Genomic DNA, 20,601 nt, shown 5'->3' on the forward strand with positions numbered 1-20,601 from the left:
CAGGTCTGTATAGCCCTTGTGGCTTAGTGCTTCTTTTTTATTATAATAATAATAATAATAGTCTTTCAGGTGGGAAGGAGTGGGGATGTTGCAGTTTGGAAGATTATCTGAACTGTAATGCCACTATTCTTTTGGTAAGACAATGAACGAGTGCCTGTGAGTGTGCTGCTTTTTTGGGTAAAAGCAGGGGGGGGATATAGTGTTGGAGTGGTTGGTATTTTTGTTTAATAAATGTATGAAAGAGGGGAAGGTACCTAGACATTGACAGAGAGCATGTATAGTTCCTTTATATAAAGGGAAGGGGATAAAAGAGATTGTAAAAATTATAGAGGAATAAATTTAGTGAGTATACCAGGAAAAGTGTACAGTAGGGTTATTGAAAGAATTAGAAGTAACACAGAATGTAGGATTGCGGATGAGCAAGGAGGCATTAGAGTGGGTAGGGGATGTGTAGATCAAGTCTTTACATTGAAGTATATATGTGAACAGTATTTAGATAAAGGTAGGGAAGTTTTCATTGCATTTATGGATTTGGAAAAGGCATATGATAGAGTGGATAGGGGAGCAATGTGGCAGATGTTGCAAGTAGTATATGGAATAGGTAGTAAGTTACTAAATGCTGTAAAGAGTTTTTATGAGGATAGTCCCCTCAAGGAAGGTTCCTTGATGTTGGTGAGGGGCTCTTGATTAAGGGAATTGGATCTGTGCTCCAGTTCCCCGAATTAAGCCTGAATGCCTTCCACATCCCCCCCAGGCGCTGTATAATCCTCCGGGTTTAGCGCTTCCCCCTTGATTATAATAATAATATGAGGATAGTGAGGCTCAGAGTGTGTAGAAGAGAGGGAGACTACTTCCTGGTAAAAGTAGGTCTTAGACAGGGATGTGTAATGTCACCATGGTTGTTTAATATACGTATTTATAGATGGCTTGTAAAAGAAGTAAATGCTAGGGTGTTCGGGAGAGGGGTGGGATTAAATTATGGGGAATCCAATACAAAACGGGAATTGACACAGTTACTTTTTGCTGATGATACTGTGCTTATGGGAGATTCTAAAGAAAAGTTACAAAGGTTAGTAGATGAGTTTGGGAGAGTGTGTAAAGGTAGAAAGTTGAAATTGAACATAGAAAAGAGTAAGGTGATGAGAGTATCAAGTGATTTTAAGAAAAATTGGATATCAAATTGGAGAGAGGGAGTATGGAAGAGGTGAATGTTTTCGGATACGTATTTGGGAGTTGATGTGTCAGCGGATGGATTTATGAAGGATAAGGTTAACCATAGAATTGATGAAGGAAAGAAAGGTGAGTGGTGCATTGAGGTATATGTGAAGACAAAAAACGTTATCTATGGAGGCAAAGAAGGGAATGTATGAAAGTATAGTGGTACCATCACTCTTACATGGGTGTGAAGCTTGGGTTGTAAATGCTACAGCGAGGAGACGGTTGGAGGTGGTGGATATGTCCTGACTAAGGGCAATGTGTGGTGTAAATATTATGCAGAAATTTCGTAGTGTGGAAATTAGGAGAAGGTGTGGAGTTAATAAAAGTATTAGTCAGAGGAGTGAAGAGGGATTGTTGAGGTGGTTTGGTCACTTAGAGAGAATGGATCAGAGTAGAATGACATGGAGAGCATATAAATCTGTAGGGGAAGGAAGGCGGGGTAGGGGGTCGTCTGCGAAAAGGTTTGGGGGAGGGGATAAAGGAGGTTTTGTGGGCTGCTCTGCAAACGAATTTTGTTTAATGGCAGTTTTGTTTAATGGCTTATAACTTTAAATTTTAGTTTAGATGTATGTAAAGTTCTCCATGGGGAAGTGGAATGGAATTCTTCCGTAAACCATTTGTGTTGTAAGAGGCGACTAAAATACCAGGAGCAAGGGGCTAGTAACCCCTTCTGAATACATTACCAAATTTAAAAGAAGAAACTTTTTCTTTTTAGGTCACCCTGCCTAGGTGGAATATGGTCGGTTTGATAAAAAAAAAAAGTGTGAAGTCAAATTTTAGAGTAATCAACTTCAAAGTTTATTTTGTGTATCATTGTGGATTTAGTGCCTCTTTGTAAATATGTTGCAAAAATAATCGTGCACACAAGTTTGTGCTGTGTTATGCATTGGTTGGATCCTTTTTTTTTCATATTGTCAGAAAAACTTGACAACCCCTCAGAATTTTATTTCAGATTACATTGTTATAGTATATACTGTAATTATTATATAGTCAGAAGTATCACGATACCTCAAGTAGGTACCGTGATGCTTGTGAGGGGCTCTTGATCAAAGGACTGGACCAGGGCTTGATCAACCAGGCTGTGTCTTAACTGCCTCGCATGAGATGCTTTATGAGAGTTACTTGTATGACACTTCCCTGTGAATGTAATAATGTCTGTTCTAGTCTGTCTCCTCAGGGAAGGTTCCTTGAAGTTGGTGAGTGGCTCTTGAGTAAAGGACTTCGACCTCACCTCTTTCTTGGATTGAAAGTGAATGCCTTCCATTCCCCAGGCACTGTATGACCCCTTGGGGTTTAGCACCTCCATTCTAAATATACTAATATTCTAGCCTGAATGTCTGTACCCCTACATTTTTCTATTCCCCATGGGAATACCATCACCATGACAACAGCATTATCTTCACCCTGACAAGTGTCACTGTCACTGAGGGACTGTCTGTCTTATTTCCATTGGGTTCTCAAGCTTGTTCCCCAGGATGCGACCCACACCAGTTGATTAACACCCAGGTACCTGCTAGTACATGTATGCTTGTTAGGTGAACGGGACAACAGGTGTAAGGAAACACGCCCAATGTTTCCACCCTTGCCGGGGATTGAACCATGGACACATAGTGTATGAAGTGAGAGCATTACCTACCAGGCCACTGCCTCCCTAATCCTTCAGGTTAATAATTCGAATAAGGTTGTCCTCTGGCAGGCATTAGGTATGGCAACTTACAGGATTTGTACGGGTTTTTGAGCTAGTTTTAGAATGTAATAATGACCACCTGCCTTGGGGCCCCCCTTTAGGGAAGGGGGGGTTGTCATTCCCTTCCCCCATAGGCTGACTGGCTCTATTGACCTCTCAAGTTGCTTTGATGCCAGTGAGGGCTCCTGATCCAAGGAACTGGAACTATCAAGCCTACCCTTAAGAGAGATGCCAGTGAAGAGCTCTTGATCCAAGAAACCAAGCTTCTCTCCTGGGATGTAACCTGGATGGCTCCCATTTCTCTAAGTGCTACGTGACTCCTGCGGGCTTAATCCCTCCCCGTAATAATAATAATACATGTATAGTATTCTACAAGTACAAGGTATACAGTCCTAGCTAACATCAATGACATACTACTACCATATTGAAAGCCAATTGTTATGCAGAACATACAATACAATACTTTATTTGGACATGATACATAGTTGTACAAGGAATTATAGTTGGGTGTACATGCCATAAGCCCCTTGTATGCAGGGCATTATAGGTAGGCTTAAAATTAACTTTAGATTAACTAAGCAATGACATATTCAGTGGCAAAATAGAGCATGAAGTACAAATGAGTATTTTAAGCAATGAAATTTGAACATTTCAATTAAGAGGCATTATAGCTGTACAAATTTGTAGCATAACAATGTATAATATAACAAAATGATCAATATACTATCTGAAGTGCAGAAACAGGTCATATGGTTATTAGATAAGCTGCTGTGCATTCAAGAGAATGGATTATTGTATTAGGTAATGTAATTAAAAAAACATAGCTTGATAGGGTCACAGGTTACACTTTTATGAACTACAGTTACAGTATTCAATATTTTGTATTCACGGGTAATGAATTCCAGATTTTTGGGCCTTTTATGTGCATTGAGTTTTTACATAGTGTGAGATGGACACGGGGAACATCAAAGAGTTATCTGTGCCTTGTGTTATGGTCATGTGTTCTGTTGACGTTGGTAAGAAGTAGTTTGAGGGGAGGGTTTATATCTGAGTTTATTGTTCTTCATCAGAGTATAAAACAAATTCCAGCCACACAATAGAGCGAAAAACTAACGTCAAAGACCTGGGAGTGATCATGTCGGAGGATCTCACCTTCACGGACCATAACATTGTATCAATCACATCTGCTAGAAAAATGACAGGATAGATAATGAGAACCTTCAAAACTAGGGATGCCAAGCCCATGATGACACTTTTCAGGTCACTTATTCTATCTAGGCTGGAATATTGCTGCACACTAACAGCACCTTTCAAGGCAGGTGAAATTGCTGACCTAGAAAAGGTACAGAGAACCTTCATGGCACGCATAACGGAGATAAAACACCTCAATTACTGGGATGCAGGCGGGAGAGATACATTATTATATACACCTGGAAAATCCTAGAGGGACTAGTACCAAACTTGCACACGAAAATCACTCTCTATGAAAGCAAAAGACTCGGCAGACGATGCAACATCCCCCCAATGAAAAGCAGGGGTATCAGTAGCATGTTAAGAGACAACACAATAAGAGTCAGGGGCCCAAGACTGTTCAACTGCCTCTCAACATACATAAGGGGGATTACTAATAGACCCCTGGCTGTCTTCAAGCAGGCACTGGACAAGCACCTAAAGTCGGTACCTGACCAGCCGGGCTGTGGCTTGTACGTTGGATTGCGTGCAGCCAGCAGTAACAGCCTGGTTGATCAGGCCCTGATCCGCCATGAGGTCTGGTCACAGACCGGGCCGCGGGGGCGTTGATCCCCGGAACTCTCTCCAGGTAAACTCCAGGTATGTAGTAGGCACATAATAAGTATGGATGTTTTGTACAGTGAGTAAGTTTAGACTTTTGAATATTGGTGGAGTATGCTGCCTGTAGTGGGAATTTGTTATCATTCTGACTGCAGCATTTTGTTGGGTAATTAATGGTCTGAGATGATTTATTCTTGTTGAGCCCCATGCACAGATTCCATAGGTGAGATAGGGGTAAATGAGTGAGTGATATAGGGCTAGGAGAGCTGATTGTGGAACATAGTACCCTATCTTCGATAGTATGCCTACGGTCTTGGAGATTTTCTTGGAAATTTGTTGTAGATGTGTTTGAAATTTGAGTCTATTATCAAGGTGGATTCCTAAGAATTTTCCCTCTGTGAGTTCTGTGATGGGTGATCCGTTTATCATTATGTTAAGAGGAAAATCTGTAGTTCTGTTCCCAAACTGAATGAAGTAAGTTTTGTCAATACTGAGAGTAAGCTTGTTATTCATCATCCAGGTAGATATTTTCTGTAATTTGGTGTTTACAGTATTGGCTAGTATGACTGGGCTTGGGCGAGATAAGATGTATATTGTGTCATCTGCAAATAGTGTGGGTTTGAGTAGTTGCAATGCATTTGGTAGGTCATTTATGTAAATGAGAAAGAGAAGAGGGCCAAGGACACAACAAATCATGGTCAACTGTATCAAAAGCTTTACGTAAATCAGTGAAGATCCCCATTGGGACTTCTTTTTTTCTCGAGTGCAGTGTATATTTATTTAATTATTATTATTATTATTATTATTATTATAATCAAGGGGGAAGCACTAAACCCGTAGGATTATACAGCGCCTATGGGGGGATGGAAGGCATTCAGGCTTAATTCAGGGAACTGGAGCACAGATCCAATTCCCTAGATCAAGAGCCCCTCACCAGCGTCAAGGAGCCTTCCTTGAGGGGTATATTTGTTTAAGCATGTGGATAATAGCATCATTAGTATTTTTATTAGGCCTGAACCCAAACTGACAGGGGTTGAGTATGTTGTGGGAGATGAGGTAGGAATAAATTCGCTTATGAATTAATTTTTCAAAGATTTTAGAGAGAAGGGGTAAGTTGGATATTGGCCTATAGATATTCAAGTCTGCTTGATCTCCACCTTTATATATCGGGGTGACCCTCGCTATTTTGAGAACTGTGGGGAAGGTAGAGGATTCGATGGATTTGTTAAAGAGTATTGCAGTGATTGGTGACAGTACTTGTGAAGCTTTAAGGTCAGCTTTGTCCCAGGAAGCGACCCAGACCAGTTGACTAACACCCTGGTACCCATTTGACTGATGGGGAACATAGACAACCGGTATAAAGAAACACGCCCAATGTTTCTACCCTCGCTTGGAATCGAATCCGGACCCTTGCTGTGTGAAGCGAGAGCTTTAGCCACCAGGCCACGGGGCACGTTATTAAAATTGTTTAAGGGGCCTAATGCACTAATAATAATAATAATTTTTCCTTCCTTATTCTTCTCCTTCTCATAAATTGTGTATGGGGGAATATTATTATTCCCGCCAAGCATTTTTATTCAAAACAAATTAGAGACATCTTATATACCATACAGAACGTTCCTAAAGTGGCACAACCACACACTGTTATGAAACATCACATGCAAGATGCAGCTGCAGATGAATAATGAGTCGTTTTGAAGAATACTTTTATGTATAAATTAAAGATATTATACTTTAAAAGACTAAAATTGTCTCTTGAGGACTTGGGTTGATCAAGTTGCTACTTAGAACGTTATAATTATATTTATGTCATAATCTGAATTCTCAGGTTATAAATGGTGCTCTTGTATTGAAGCTGTAGGTTTTGTGTATATTATAGATGATTAGTTTAGGGTGATATGTTATAGAATGTTTAAACGGAGGGTATAATAGGGTTATTTAGCATTGTTACAGGTGGTTCCCTTTTGAAGTATTGGAACCAAACAAAGAAAATCTTGATGTCTTCTCTTCGTTACTGTTTGTTTCATAGAAATTACTCGTCAATAAGAAGAATGTGTGTTGGATTGATGTGTATATAAGCTAAACATTCCTTCGTGCAGGTGAGCTAAATGTTGTCTGATGCTGGGAGTGAAGCTGAGGCTGTTTTTTGGATGTATTGAAACGTTGAAGCTTAGCTGTTTGAGGACTGACTCTTGAAGGGGGAGTGCCTTGATGCTCAGGGGTTCTTGATCCAGGAAAATAGAGCTATCCACCCCCTTCCTAGGATCAAACTTGGTTGCCTTCCCATCCCCGAACACTGGTTTTTAAGGACTCGTGGCGTACCCATGAATATAATAATGGTCGAGTACAGTGGATAGTCACAGTGTTTGAATATAAGTAAGTAAGTAAGTTTATTCAGGTATACACAAATACAGTTACATAGATTTATCATACATAGCAGCATATGTGTAGAGAACCCAGGATAACCCAAAAAAGTCAGACTGAGTGACTTATTTCCATTGGGTTATTTTAGGTTGAATTTACATACTGTTATATATTTGTGCTCGTAATACTTGTGGGCCCTCAAGACCATTGTAAAAATTTGAACATATTTGTAAAAATGGAATGAAAGCTTTGAAGAGTAATATATTAATGACTTTGTTCAACATTTGCAGTCAAGGGTTAATTGGTAAGTAGGTTTATTTAAGTATAGGTACACATAAGTACAGTTATCATATATTGTAACGTAGGTATAAATTACCTAGGATAACCCAAAGAAAAGTCAAAGTGACTTACTTCCATTGTAGTCCATCATTTGGTAGTTCTGGAGCTAGTTCTTTGGAGGTATTCCACCACATGCCAATTCTTGAGCCAGACAGTCAGTTATTGGCTTGTGGCTCAGTAGCACCAACTCATTTGAAGGACCTTAGTACAACAACTCAGGTAGCCCTTTAGCCCTTAAACTGTCCAAACAGATCTACGTTCACATGCGCAGTGCTCCAAAAGTAGATCTACCTTTTTTTTTACATATCTTCAAATACGTGTATAACAAAAAAAAAGTAGATCAAAGTTTTTTTTACACATTTTCAAATGTAAAAAAAAAAAAGATCTATGTTTTTTTACATACTTTCAGATGTTGAAAAAACGTAGATCTATGTTTGGACAGTTTAAGGGTTAAACATCAGCAACAATTTTCAGTTATGTGTACGGTATAGTATTATAAATAAACTTTATTTGACAACCTATTGAGATCTAGCTGAGGTGGTACCATAATGTGCATTAGAAAGTCAGAGTGCAGGTTATGTTCCTCATTAAAATGAGGTTTGAACAATCAATATACATAAAGAAGTAGCATGGCAGCAGGCCTACCAGCCCTTGCTAGGCAGGTCCAAGTCACCTACTGGTCCAAGCCAGTCAGGTCCAACTCTCACCCACTCATACTGTTTGGAGGGAGGGGGTAAAGGAGGTTTTGTGTGCGATGGGCTTGGCCTTCCAGCTAGCATACCTGAGCGTGTTAGATAGGAACTAATGGAGACAAATGGTTTTTTGGGATTTGACGTGCTGTTTGAGTGTGAGCAAGGTAACATTTATGAAGGGATTCAGGGAACCCGACAGGCCGGACTTGAGTCCTAGAGATGGGAAGTACAGTGTCACACTCTGGAAGAGGGGTGTTAATGTTGCAGTTTTATAATTGTAGTGTAAGCGCACCTTTGGCAAGATAATGATGGGGTGAATGACGAAAGTTTTTCTTTTTCAGGCCACCCTGCCTTGGTGGAAGATGGCTGATGTGTTAATAAAAAATAAAAATAATATGTATGTCAGTCAGTAAAGTTTTTGCCAGTAGAACCAGCCTTTGCTCTAAATTGCTGCCCCACAACCAGCAATAAAATTTTTAGATGGACTTGTTTGAAATTTCCAGGAATGTGTAGTTGACAGTACGGTACAGCTAATTTTTTATTTCTGAAGTGACAGGAACAGATTTTCAGATTAAGGTCTAGAGGTCAAACTGGCCAAGTAGTTTTTTATATTTCTGGTATGTCTTTTTTTTTTTGTTTTCTTGTAACACAGAGTACAGTACTCCGTGTTACAGAGTACTGTACTGGGAAATTACAACAGTATCTACTATCTACCCATTCTTCAGTTTCTTTAAATGATGCTGTGTGCTTTACCAGGAAAATATAAATACAGTGGAACTCCGGCTTTCGCACGTGCCAGTTATCGGACGTTTCAGTTTTAGGACTGTTTTTTGTGTGAAATTTTGTTCCGGATATTGGACCTTGATCCAGTAATCAGACATATTATACACGTCTGCCTGGGCCGCTCATACGTTCATGACTCACTCTTAGGCACATTAAATGTTTTGCTTTACGTTAATACGTATAGACATTTTCATTAATCCATTATGATATTTTCTTCAAAATTATATAAGAAACACGGTGCATAGCATAGTATAAACATGCAATGTGCTATCAAGTGGTGAGTTGGTGGAGGGAAAACATTACATTTTCTCTTTTTCTCTGGTCAAGCATTAGAGAAAACTGTATGAATCTGTGTCTGGCTTTTGTTTACAATTCTCGGCATGAATTATTCATTACTTCTCCCTTTGTTTATGATGGCATCTAAAGGTAGTTGTTAGAAATGATTAAAGTCAGTGAACAAGTATGTTGATGGTAATAATATGGCTGTGGGCTGCATTAAATATCGTGTAGCTGTGTTGGTAGGTGTATGTATGTAGCCCAGGCTACCTACTAGCTACCTACCTCTACCGGCTACATACCTCTATTGGCTACTTATATCTACCAGCTAATTAGTAAGTAAGTTTATTCAGGTATACACAAATACAGTTACAGGGATTATCATACATAGCAGCATATGTGTAGAGAACCTAGGATAACCCTGAAGAGCTGCAACACTATAGTTAATTTTTAAAAAATTAATTTTTTTGTTAATATTTTTGGGTCGCTGAAACGGATTAATTGCATTTACGTTATTTCTTGTGGGAAATATTGAATCAGTTTTCGCACGTTTCGGTTTTAGAACGGCCTTCTGGAACGCATTAAGTTCGAAAACTGGGGTTCCACTGTGCGTGTATGCTGTATAATTTGAATTGAAATGTATTATCATTGTTCTTGGGGTAAAGTTAATTTTAAAACTGAAGAACAGTTTTCAGTACATTGTGATAGTGCTGTAATGTGAGATCTAGGGCATTGTGACTAATAGTTTTCTTGCGGTTGCTTTTTAGAACATTAAGGCAAAAAAATTCTGATAATATGTTTAAACCTTTTAAGTAATGCTGATAAATTTATATTGTGTAGGGGAAGGCAATATCACCAAGATGGCAGATGGGATGCTCTCATTATCATGGAACAATCACAGCAGTACATTTTGTCATATGCTTTCACAGCTAAGACATAAGGTAAGCTTTCCTTGCTTATATCACAGTATGGTATACTAGATATTTTTAACCCTTAAACGATCCAAACAGATCGACGTTCAACTTCGTAGTGCTACAAAAATAAATCTACTTTTTTTTACATATTTTCATTTATAAAAAAAAAAAATGTAGATAAAAGTTTTTTTTACGCGTTTTCAAATGTAAAACAAAAAAGAAGATCTACATTTTTTTACATACTTTCAGATGTTGAAAAAACGTATATATACGTTTGGACCATTTAAGGGTTAAACTATTAAACTGAGCATGATGTACAGTCTATACATGTATGTCCATGTAGGCAGCTCGGCCATGGCCATGATGTATGTACAGTATACCTGAAAATCATGGTGTGATCAAATGAAGCTTGCATTTTAACTTATGTCATGATACCATTTGAGCTTGTGCACAAAATTTATATCCAGGCAAAGATCTTTGTGTCCTTTGATTTTATTATTATTTTTTATTATCACACCGGCCGATTCCCACCAAGGCAGGGTGGCCCGAAAAAGAAAAACTTTCACCATCATTCACTCCATCACTGTCTTGCCAGAAGGGTGCTTTACACTACAGTTTTTAAACTGCAACATTAACACCCCTCCTTCAGAGTGCAGGCACTGTACTTCCCATCTCCAGGACTCAAGTCCGGCCTGCCGGTTTCCCTGAATCCCTTCATAAATGTTACTTTGCTCACACTCCAACAGCACGTCAAGTATTAAAAACCATTTGTCTCCATTCACTCCTATCAAACACGCTCACGCATGCCTGCTGGAAGTCCAAGCCCCTCGCACACAAAACCTCCTTTACCCCCTCCCTCCAACCCTTCCTAGGCCGACCCCTACCCCGCCTTCCTTCCACTACAGACTGATACACTCTTGAAGTCATTCTGTTTCGCTCCATTCTCTCTACATGTCCGAACCACCTCAACAACCCTTCCTCAGCCCTCTGGACAACAGTTTTGGTAATCCCGCACCTCCTCCTAACTTCCAAACTACGAATTCTCTGCATTATATTCACACCACACATTGCCCTCAGACATGACATCTCCACTGCCTCCAGCCTTCTCCTCGCTGCAACATTCATCACCCACGCTTCACACCCATATAAGAGCGTTGGTAAAACTATACTCTCATACATTCCCCTCTTTGCCTCCAAGGACAAAGTTCTTTGTTTCCACAGACTCCTAAGTGCACCACTCACTCTTTTTCCCTCATCAATTCTATGATTCACCTCATCTTTCATAGACCCATCCGCTGACACGTCCACTCCCAAATATCTGAATACGTTCACCTCCTCCATACTCTCTCCCTCCAATCTGATATTCAATCTTTCATCACCTAATCTTTTTGTTATCCTCATAACCTTATTCTTTCCTGTATTCACCTTTAATTTTCTTCTTTTGCACACCCTACCAAATTCATCCACCAATCTCTGCAACTTCTCTTCAGAATCTCCCAAGAGCACAGTGTCATCAGCAAAGAGCAGCTGTGACAACTCCCACTTTGTGTGTGATTCTTTATCTTTTAACTCCACGCCTCTTGCCAAAACCCTCGCATTTACTTCTCTTACAACCCCATCTATAAATATATTAAACAACCACGGTGACATCACACATCCTTGTCTAAGGCCTACTTTTACTGGGAAAAAATTTCCCTCTTTCCTACATACTCTAACTTGAGCCTCACTATCCTCGTAAAAACTCTTCACTGCTTTCAGTAACCTACCTCCTACACCATACACTTGCAACATCTGCCACATTGCCCCCCTATCCACCCTGTCATACGCCTTTTCCAAATCCATAAATGCCACAAAGACCTCTTTAGCCTTATCTAAATACTGTTCACTTATATGTTTCACTGTAAACACCTGGTCCACACACCCCCTACCTTTCCTAAAGCCTCCTTGTTCATCTGCTATCCTATTCTCCGTCTTACTCTTAATTCTTTCAATTATAACTCTACCATACACTTTACCAGGTACACTCAACAGACTTATCCCCCTATAATTTTTGCACTCTCTTTTATCCCCTTTGCCTTTATACAAAGGAACTATGCATGCTCTCTGCCAATCCCTAGGTACCTTACCCTCTTCCATACATTTATTAAATAATTGCACCAACCACTCCAAAACTATATCCCCACCTGCTTTTAACATTTCTATCTTTATCCCATCAATCCCGGCTGCCTTACCCCCTTTCATTTTACCTACTGCCTCACGAACTTCCCCCACACTCACAACTGGCTCTTCCTCACTCCTACAAGATGTTATTCCTCCTTGCCCTATACACGAAATCACAGCTTCCCTATCTTCATCAACATTTAACAATTCCTCAAAATATTCCTTCCATCTTCCCAATACCTCTAACTCTCCATTTAATAACTCTCCTCTCCTATTTTTAACTGACAAATCCATTTGTTCTCTAGGCTTTCTTAACTTGTTAATCTCACTCCAAAACTTTTTCTTATTTTCAACAAAATTTGTTGATAACATCTCACCCACTCTCTCATTTGCTCTCTTTTTACATTGCTTCACCACTCTCTTAACTTCTCTCTTTTTCTCCATATACTCTTCCCTCCTTGCATCACTTCTACTTTGTAAAAACTTCTCATATGCTAACTTTTTCTCCCTTACTACTCTCTTTACATCATCATTCCACCAATCGCTCCTCTTCCCTCCTGCACCCACTTTCCTGTAACCACAAACTTCTGCTGAACACTCTAACACTACATTTTTAAACCTACCCCATACCTCTTCGACCCCATTGCCTATGCTCTCATTAACCCATCTATCCTCCAATAGCTGTTTATATCTTACCCTAACTGCCTCCTCTTTTAGTTTATAAACCTTCACCTCTCTCTTCCCTGATGCTTCTATTCTCCTTGTATCCCATCTACCTTTTACTCTCAGTATAGCTACAACTAGAAAGTGATCTGATATATCTGTGGCCCCTCTATAAACATGTACATCCTGAAGTCTACTCAACAGTCTTTTATCTACCAATACATAATCCAACAAACTACTGTCATTTCGCCCTACATCATATCGTGTATACTTATTTATCCTCTTTTTCTTAAAATATGTATTACCTATAACTAAACCCCTTTCTATACAAAGTTCAATCAAAGGGCTCCCATTATCATTTACACCTGGCACCCCAAACTTACCTACCACACCCTCTCTAAAAGTTTCTCCTACTTTAGCATTCAAGTCCCCTACCACAATTACTCTCTCACTTGGTTCAAAGGCTCCTATACATTCACTTAACATCTCCCAAAATCTCTCTCTCTCCTCTGCATTCCTCTCTTCTCCAGGTGCATACACGCTTATTATGACCCACTTCTCGCATCCAACCTTTACTTTAATCCACATAATTCTTGAATTTACACATTCATATTCTCTTTTCTCCTTCCATAACTGATCATTTAACATTACTGCTACCCCTTCCTTTGCTCTAACTCTCTCAGATACTCCAGATTTAATCCCATTTATTTCCCCCCACTGAAACTCTCCTACCCCCTTCAGCTTTGTTTCGCTTAGGGCCAGGACATCCAACTTCTTTTCATTCATAACATCAGCAATCATCTGTTTCTTGTCATCCGCACTACATCCACGCACATTTAAGCAACCCAGTTTTATAAAGTTTTTCTTCTTCTCTTTTTTAGTAATTGTATACAGGAGAAGGGGTTACTAGCCCATTGCTCCCGGCATTTTAGTCGCCTCATACGACACGCATGGCTTACGGAGGAAAGATTCTTTTCCACTTCCCCATGGACAATAGAAGAAATAAAAAAGAACAAGAGCTATTTAGAAAAAAGAGAAAAACCTAGATGTATGTATATATATATATGCATGTGCGTGTCTGTGAAGTGTGACCAAAGTGTAAGTAGGAGTAGCAAGATATCCCTGTTATCTTAGCGTGTTTATGAGACAGAAAAAGAAACCAGCAATCCTACCATCATGCAAAACAGTTACAGGTTTTTGTTTCACAGTCATCTGGCAGGACGGTAGTACTTCCCTGGGTGGTTGCTGTCTACCAACCTACTACCTTTGATATAATAACAAAATGAGCTTAGCACAGTATCATTTTTCAGTCACAGGGTGATGACTCATTTTCTGAGTGTCATTAGTATTTCAGATAGCAGTGGTAATGGCACATGTTGTATTATACATTATGCAAAATATGCTACATTGTTGTGGAGTAAATAAATAAAATATGAGTGAAATGTGTGTAAATGTAATGGACTCGTGTCAGTGAAACTGCAGGAACCTGAGTCACAGGTGACTCATAAATATTTCTGCATGTCAGTAATACATGAGTGGTATTCCAGATTGTAGTGACAGTGAAATCAGTGGTGCTGTATAAAATACATGTACCAGTATGCTGGAGCATGGCCTCTAATTCCATAATACAGGAGGGCCCCACTTATACGGCAGGTTAGGTTCCAGGCTACCGCCGTAAAGCGGAAATCGCCGTAAAGTGGAACACCCTTTTTTTCCACTTATAAATGCATACAAACACTAGATAACAAGTTTACACTAACATATATTAAGTTAGCAATAGAACCAGGCATCAAAAAACAATAAAAAGGTACAATACACACATAGTGCACTCATTACTTACCTTAAAATATTTATAGTCTTAATCTAGGGTGAGACAAGTAGTATTTATTGTAAGAAATCAAGTGTGGTATGTATTGTAATAGCCAGGCTACCTCGCCAGGCCACCCCACCCACACATACTATTCTATGATATTTAAGCATCCCAGAGCGATAAAATGTGTATACAGTTCACTCATTACTTACCTTAAAATATTTGTAGTCTTAATGTAGGGTCAGGAGTAAGTAAATGAGATAAAACGAATAAATGAGAGAGAGAAAGAATGAGTACATGAGAGGTAACAGGCGCAGAGTTATGTAAACAAACCAGGCTCCCACATCTTATATTTATGTTTATTTATTCTATTGTGGGGTGTATTTATCACCTTTTTATGTTATGTATCGTGTTTATTATATAATTTTGAAAAAAATATCATGGCTGGATTAATGAAAATGTGTATATTACCGCAATATACGACATTTAATGTGACTCGGTGAGTATTGTTATTATCACCACTTGTGCAAGTCGTCTGCTACCACATCTCACATTTATGTTTATTTATTCTACTGTGGGGTGTATTTATCTTATTTATATGTTATGCATCGTGTTTATTATATAATTTTGAAAAAAATATCATGGATGGATTAATGAAAATGTGTATATTACCGTAATATACGACATTTAATGGGACTCGGCGAGTATTGTTATTATCACCACTTGTGGAAGTCGTCTGCTCACATCTCACATTTATGTTTATTTATTCTACTGTGGGGTGTATTTATCTTATTTATATGTTATGCATCGTGTTTATTATATAATTTTGAAAAAAATATCATGGATGGATTAATGAAAATGTGTATATTACCGTAATATACGACATTTAATGAGACTCGGTGAGTATTGTTATTATGGCGTCACTTGTGGAAGTCGTCTGCTCACATCTCACATTTATGTTTATTTATTCTACTGTGGGGTGTATTTATCTTATTTATATGTTATGCATCGTGTTTATTATATAATTTTGAAAAAAATATCATGGATGGATTAATGAAAATGTGTATATTACCGTAATATACGACATTTAATGAGACTCGGCGAGTATTGTTATTATCACCACTTGTGGAAGTCGTCTGCTCACATCTCACATTTATGTTTATTTATTCTACTGTGGGGTGTATTTATCTTATTTATATGTTATGCATCGTGTTTATTATATAATTTTGAAAAAAATATCATGGATGGATTAATGAAAATGTGTATATTACCGTAATATACGACATTTAATGAGACTCGGCGAGTATTGTTATTATCACCACTTGTGGAAGTCATCTGCTCACATCTCACATTTATGTTTATTTATTCTACTGTGGGGTGTATTTATCTTATTTATATGTTATGCATCGTGTTTATTATATAATTTTGAAAAAAATATCATGGATGGATTAATGAAAATGTGTATATTAACGTAATATACGACATTTAAATGACTCGATGTATGTAAGTTTATTTAGGTACAGGTATACATAAGTATAATTATCAGAGTATATATAAAATATGAAATAACTTTTAAAAACATTTGAAATTTTGGAGTTTCCAGACAAAATGGAGAGACTTAGTGCTTACTGAGCTCATGGAGAATGTAAACAAACAGGGTGGGGCACGGTGACCGTATTAGAAAGTCAGGTGGGGGGAGCCGTATAGTGAGTTTTGGTCATAATTTGAAATGTCCGTATTAGCGGAACGCCGTAAAGTGAAACGCCGTAAAGCGGGGCCTTCCTGTATTCTAGTTAACCTTTAAACTGTCCAAATTTAGATCTACCTTCACTCGTGTAGCGCTCCGAATGTAGATCTACATTCAATTTTACATGCTTTTTTATGTAAAAAAACATTTGGAGCACTATGCAAGTGAGCATAGATCTACGTTTGGACAATTTAAGAGTTAAAGCTGCAGGGTGTTTTGGTCTACTGTATCAAAAAATAATCTTAGATCAATAAGAGACCCATTAGATGTTCATTATTTTCTAGAGATCAGTTGATTTATTCAGAATTTTTATTACTGCATATTTTTACTTTTTTTTCTAGCCTGTAACCAAACTGGCAAGGGTTAAGAATACATGGCTATGAATGCCTTTAGTTATTTATTTTAGTTGGGTCTTCTCTTTTGGGGCTGGCATAATCCTTCCTAGCACAGTATATTTGGGAAAGTTTTAGTTTTTGTAGACTTGAATACTCTTGCAGTTATAAATGATAGTATATGAGCAACTTCTTTATATATGAATGGTGGTTGAAGAGAAGTTGTAAAGGTTGATGGATGAATTTAGGAGGGTATATTGTTATGTTAGTGTTTTTACTAATTGATCAACATACTCATTAGGATTAGTGTTAATTTCCATTTATGTATATTGTGTGTTTTATATATGCCATATGTACAATATATTTTTTGGTTCTATTAATATTATATACTCCTAGATTACGCCTACCAGAAATGCAAAGGCATTCAGTAGTTTATGTTATAAGTTTAGTCAGCCCAAAATGCTCTGCATAACCAGGGGCATTCTGTAATGTATGAAATATTTCACCTAATTTTGTAACAATTATGTATCTATGGAAATAAAAATTTATTATTGTGGTTTGTTGTGATTGCAATGGTTTTGGTTGTTTTAGCATTGGCATTGTTGGTTGTAGAGGCTTTTTATTTTTTTTATTGTAGGAATATGTGGACACATGAGTCTTGATTATTGCTAAATTCTTTCAACCAGTCAATGTTACTGATTACTGTGGTAAAACTATTTACTGATGCCTCATCCTAGAGCCTGAATGAGATTTCATTACTTTCAAGTAGTACTTTTGTTATATTGATGATTGGAAAGGCAGGTTAATGAACATTTGTATTATCAGTGTTGATGCCTGCTTTTAGAGAGCTATTATATTTGTTCAGATGTGCTCAAGTGATGCTATTATATCTGTAATTCTTGTAGGCTTGATTATTGATGGTATTAATAAGCAATTATACATGGTTAGGAAACTGGCTGCTTCATGTCTTTTGACTGAACGAGGTTAATGTTGAAGCCTCAACAATTATTAAGTGAAGCTTACTAAGTTTATTGTTTATGATTGGGTCCTTAACATTATCACCAAACTTGGCTATATTGGTATGTGGTGATCTGGTAAACAACTATTATGATTGTAATATGCAGTGTATGTGGTGATCTGGTAAACAACTATTATGATTGTAATATGCAGTACATTATATTTTTCAGGATGTTAGACTTATTTGCAAATTAATTAGATGACAGTTCTTAAACTGTATATAATACATGTTTTTATTTTCTTTTTATTCTAGGAAAAGTATTCAGATGCAACTGTGGCATGTGAAGGCAGATTTTACCCAGTACATAAATTGGTGCTATCAACTTGCAGCCAGTATTTTGAAGACATGTTTGAACATGTAATTGGGAAACATCCAATTGTTTTATTGCATGATGTACGGCGTGATGAACTAGAAGCTCTTCTAAGTTACATGTATGCTGGTATAGTAAGTGTTGCTCAGAGGGATTTGGCTCGTCTTATTAAAGTTGCTGAGTTACTGCAAATTAAGGGCTTGGCTGTTCCAGACGAAATACCTACAGATAAAAAAAATGTAAGGAATAACCTCAGCCTAAGCAGTGAGAGAACTAGTCCACGGCCAAAAGTGGCACATGGGGTAGAATCTAGTGATGATAGAACCAGTCCACATCCAAAGAGAAGAAGAAGAGAAGATAATGCAATGCCATCTCAAGGGGGATCATCTCCTATACGTGTTCCAGATTCTCCAAGACCATCTTCACACACGAAGGATAGTAATCAAATGCAAGAAGATTCGGAAATTAAGTATGAGATGCAAGAAGAAAATATAGAGAATGTGAACCCAAGAGTGGAAATTGTGGAACAGAGTACTTGTGATATAAGGGACCACACAGAGAGAACTAACACAAGCAAAACTGAACAGAGAGGTGAACACCAAGTTAACCAGAGACTTCAGCATCAACCTGGCTCCCAAGAACCCTCAGGCAATCAATATAAGGTCTGTAAATCTAATTATAAAAATATGAATCTTAATATTTTTAATATTTCTTTGACAAGTTTCAACTGTTTTCACTCTTAACCTTACTGAATGAACCAAGAAGAGAGATGTTACTGTATTTTGTGGCTTATTAGACACATTTTTTTCCCCTAAAATGTCTCTAAAAAGCACCCTGCGTCCTGTAAACTGAAGGTCAGTGATGGGAGCTATAAATTTGGGATGTGGGGTGGACTGTAGCTTTCCCAATTGCATTTGATGCCAAGCCATTGAAACTAAAACAAATCTTATAAGCCGCGAAATACGGTAATTTTTTTGACATTCTTTTAGAATGCAGTGTTCTGCACATTATTTAATAAAATTGTATTGTTGGGTATGGTGGGGCAGGAGAATATGGAATTATGCAAGTCCATGAGAAAGGAATATATTTAAAAAAAAAAATTCTATTCACAGGATGGTACAGATGATGCCATAGTCATTAAGGAAGAGACATGGGAGGATCCAGGAGATAACCAGATTAATTCTATGACTACTAGTTTGGGTTTTGGCCCCTCTTCTGATGAAATGTCATCTAGTGCCATTGATGGAGCTCAAGAAGACCATGCCAAGTTATTGTTATCCAAGGAGTATGAGAGCCATTTACCACAAGCTCTGCCTGAAGTGGTTGTTGAAGCACTAGCTGGGCCCTCAGGCATGCATGAGGTGAGCTGAACATTTCATTTTCAAGTTATCATTCTCATATACTACTCTCTTTTATCTTTATATTCTTTTGGTTTGGACATTTAGAGAGGATGGAGCAAAAAGGATGACGTGGAGAGTACAAGTCTGTAGTGGAAGGAAGGCAGGATAGGGGTCGCCATAGTAAAGGTTGGAGAGAGGGGGTAAAGGTTTGTGTGCAAGGGGCTTGAACATCCAGCAGACGTGTGTGAGCATGTTAGATAGGAGTGAGTGGAGGCAGATGGCTCTTTGGACCTGATGAACTGTTGAAGTGTGAGCAAGGTAATATTTTGTGAAGGGATTCAGGAAAACCGGTTAGCTGGACTTGAGTCATGGGGGTGGAAAGTGCAATGCCTACACTTTGAAGGAGGGGTGGGGATATTTGCAATTTTGAACTATAGTATTGGCACTTCTCTGGCGAGACAGTGATGGAGTGAATAGTGGTGAAAGTGTTTTCTTTTTTGGGGATCACTTCCTCAGTGGAAGGCAGCCAGTGTGTTAAAAAAAAGATATATAACTAGTAAAGATATATAACTGGTAAAGTTATCAATGGAATAAGTGGTAGCAAATATTGGCAGTTTGGAAGGATATGTTATATATCTATATATATGCTTCTAAACTATTGTATCTGGGTGCCTCTTCAAAAACAGTGATTATGTATGAGTGAGGTGAAAGTGTTGAATGATGATGAAATTATTTTATTTTTATTTTTTGGGTCACCCTGCCTTGGTGGGAGACGGCTAACTTGTTGAAAAAAAAAAAATTTCCTTCTTTGGGTCAACCTGCTTTGGCAGGAAGTAGTAGTAATTTTTTTTTTCTTTTTGCAATGTTACAAGTACATGTAGAATATAAATCTAATAGATTATTGTATTTCTTCAGTGGCTAGGTGGAGGAGACTTTACTGCAGGGTTAGCTGGAGTTGAAAATTATAGTGGGGAAGGTAGCCCACCCACTGCTGACCATCCACTGCAGCATCAGTTGGTAAGTGTTGTTCTTAGTTTACAGAGGCATTTGCCATCAATGGTAGTTTATATACAGATGTCAAGATTGTGTTTCTACACTTTTTATCTGAAAAACAAAACCCATTGTAGCAATGATAATAGATTTAAAATATTGAGATA

The 20,601-nt window shown here is 38.1% G+C and overlaps 1 protein-coding gene across 13 annotated transcripts in view; it reads left to right on the top strand.

Annotated features, from left to right (window-relative positions):
• The first annotated feature begins 6,499 nt into the window (after nt 1-6,499).
• Nucleotides 6,500-20,601, top strand: part of LOC128685760 (protein tramtrack, beta isoform) — a 149,873-nt gene continuing 135,771 nt past the window's right edge. For 11 of the 13 annotated variants that reach the window (XM_053772384.2, XM_053772388.2, XM_070087806.1 and 8 more), the window contains exons 1-5: nt 6,637-6,795; nt 9,991-10,091; nt 18,047-18,766; nt 19,217-19,465; nt 20,360-20,461. In XM_053772384.2, the coding sequence (XP_053628359.1) occupies nt 10,011-10,091; nt 18,047-18,766; nt 19,217-19,465; nt 20,360-20,461 (1,152 nt within the window). In that variant the 5' untranslated portion in view covers nt 6,637-6,795; nt 9,991-10,010. Of the gene's footprint in view, nt 6,525-6,636; nt 6,796-6,888; nt 7,073-9,990; nt 10,092-18,046; nt 18,767-19,216; nt 19,466-20,359; nt 20,462-20,601 lie in introns of those variants that run through there. The other 2 variants (XM_070087808.1, XM_070087807.1) reach the window with 2 other exon arrangements.

The sequence above is a fragment of the Cherax quadricarinatus genome, chromosome 23 (genome assembly GCF_038502225.1).
Source record: "Cherax quadricarinatus isolate ZL_2023a chromosome 23, ASM3850222v1, whole genome shotgun sequence".
NCBI lineage: Eukaryota > Metazoa > Arthropoda > Malacostraca > Decapoda > Parastacidae > Cherax > Cherax quadricarinatus.